This window comes from Littorina saxatilis, linkage group LG10 (genome assembly GCF_037325665.1).
Source record: "Littorina saxatilis isolate snail1 linkage group LG10, US_GU_Lsax_2.0, whole genome shotgun sequence".
Classification (NCBI taxonomy): domain Eukaryota; kingdom Metazoa; phylum Mollusca; class Gastropoda; order Littorinimorpha; family Littorinidae; genus Littorina; species Littorina saxatilis.
The window spans coordinates 5,231,600-5,234,099 of NC_090254.1; the positions used below are offsets into that span (position 1 = coordinate 5,231,600).

At 45.2% G+C, this 2,500-nt stretch overlaps 1 protein-coding gene across 3 annotated transcripts in view; it reads right to left on the reverse strand.

Moving 5' to 3' along the window:
- LOC138978001 (uncharacterized) overlaps positions 1-2,500 on the reverse strand; it is a 46,030-nt gene that overhangs the window by 26,979 nt on the left and 16,551 nt on the right. For all 3 annotated transcript variants that reach the window (XM_070350614.1, XM_070350613.1, XM_070350612.1), the window contains exon 11: positions 2,447-2,500. This exon is cut by the window's right edge and continues 58 nt beyond it. In XM_070350614.1, coding sequence (XP_070206715.1) covers positions 2,447-2,500 — 54 coding nt within the window. The remainder of the gene's footprint in view (positions 1-2,446) is intronic.

Below are 2,500 nucleotides of genomic sequence, written 5' to 3' on the forward strand. Positions count from 1 at the left end.
ATCTGTTGTTGGTCAACACCGTTATTTTCCAGTACACACGCATGCACGCACATAGACAGACACATTCAAACACACACAAACACACATACACACACACGCACACGTACCCCCCCCCCCACATACACACACACGCACACACACGTACGCACGCATGCACTAACGCACGCACTCACGCACGCACTCACGCACGCACTCACGCACGCACGCACTCACGCACGCACTCACGCAAGCACTTACGCACCCCCAACACAGTGTGTCTGTTATATTCCCAGACCGGAACAAGAAATAACGACACTTTGTTCAAAAATCATTTTATCCGTTGTTGGTCAACACCGTTATTTCCCTGTAAAATGTGACGGCTCTTGAAATTCCCCAAAACATGGTACACTAGCCTTTGGCTAGTACTTCTAAAAATGTACTAGCCAGAGAGCAACTATTACTAGCCAAACCAACCATTTGTTTCACCAAATTTACTCGCATTTGGCGAGTAGATAGACATCTCTACCCGCCAGTTAAATGTTTCTGCTTGACATGGCGAGTAAAATAAAGCGGGTTTGTCAATAAAGAGGTAACTGTAAGCATTAACGACGTTATATACTTGGAAACAGTCACATATATTTTCAAATTATTCGACTGTAAACTTAAATCTCAAGGACTAAAGAACTACGATTACTTCAAAACGTTTGAATTTGTAAACGTTATAGATCTGTCGCAGTTTTGGAGGGTTGTTGGGAAGTTTAATTCACAGTAGTTGAGGCGAGCTTAACTATCAACAGCCTATTGGGAAGAGTCAGCCTCAAGGTGGTTACTCATCTCCACTGGTTATTCTCAAACTGTATTCAGGGATGGCCAAATATCAAATTTAACTCGCCAGCCGTTAGAGTAACTTCAAGTAAGTCACTAGCCCGCCAGAAATGTCGATGGCCTGGTACATACCACAGTTGCTGCATGCGGTGTTTATACAGCTATGAATCTCGACATGACAACCAAAAGAGTCGAATTTGACCGGATGTTTCACTGGCCAGTCGGGCGAGTTGCCAGGCGATTTCTACTAGCCCGGCGGATTGGTTACTCGCCCCTGGCGACCGGGCGGACGATTTGGCCATCCCTGGTATTATTCCCAATGAGATATATCTATAGTGATTACACAAAGCAGCCCTGAAAGTCCAACAAATGGTGCACTCGCCTTTGGACTATGATTTTGAAAACGTACTCGCCAGAGAGCAAACTTTACTAGCCAAACCAACAATTTGTTTCAGCAACTTAACACGCATTTGGCGAGTAGATGAAAATGTCTACTCGCCAGTTACATGTTTCTACTCGCCATGACGAGTACTTCTTCTTCTTGTCGTTCGCTGTTAGATCGTCAGTCCGGACTGCAGGGCGAAACGTGCTGTCCTCTCCAAGTCCTCTCTGGGGCCGTATAGCTTCTTTTGTAGCGCTGTCTCCTCTGGCCAGGTGGTGTCCCTCAGAGCACTGTGGTATGGACAAGCCTGCAGGATGTGCTCTGCTGTCTGATTCTTGCCACACGGACATAGGGGGGAGGGAACTAGCTTCAGCTTTGTGGCCATATGATGGTTTAGTCTGTTATGTCCTGTGCGGACAATACTCGCCACTTTCAGCGCTGCAATGTTCTATTTTTAACTCGCATTGGGAATCCCGAGACACTCTCTTGGTTTCGTGGGGCACTTACGGGGTCGAGGCTTGCCGATAAAGAAAGAAAGAAAGTCTACTACTGCCTCTCGTAGGATGTCAGCTCACGGCCTAGGTAACTTACTTAAACTGGAAACAACCCGTTCAATAAACAACAACACAGAAGAACAACATCAAACAAACAAGGCAGGCAATGCTTTGTTTTCAAATGATCACTGGCAGCGAACGGGTTAAGGAAACCAATGTTTTGTACACAAATATTCACCGGCAGCGAACATTTTAAAGGCAGGCAATGCTTTGTACATAGATAGTCACTGGCGGTGAACGGGTTAAGGAAACTAATGTTTTGTACACAAATATTCACCGGCAGCGAACATTTTAAAGGCAGGCAATGCTTTGTTTTCAAATGATCACTGGCAGCGAACGGGTTAAGGAAACCAATGTTTTGTACACAAATATTCACCGGCAGCGAACATTTTAAAGGCAGGCAATGCTTTGTTTTCAAATGATCACTGGCAGCGAACGGGTTAAGGAAACCAATGTTTTGTACACAAATATTCACCGGCAGCGAACATTTTAAAGGCAGGCAATGCTTTGTTTTCAAATGATCACTGGCAGCGAACGGGTTAAGGAAACCAATGTTTTGTACACAAATATTCACCGGCAGCGAACATTTTAAAGGCAGGCAATGCTTTGTACATAGATAGTCACTGGCGGTGAACGGGTTAAGGAAACTAATGTTTTGTACACAAATATTCACCGGCAGCGAACAGGTAAAAAACATAATACTGACGTGTAAAAGCCCGAGGCGGCGGAGACGCTCTGACTGTAAATCCCCTGATGTTTG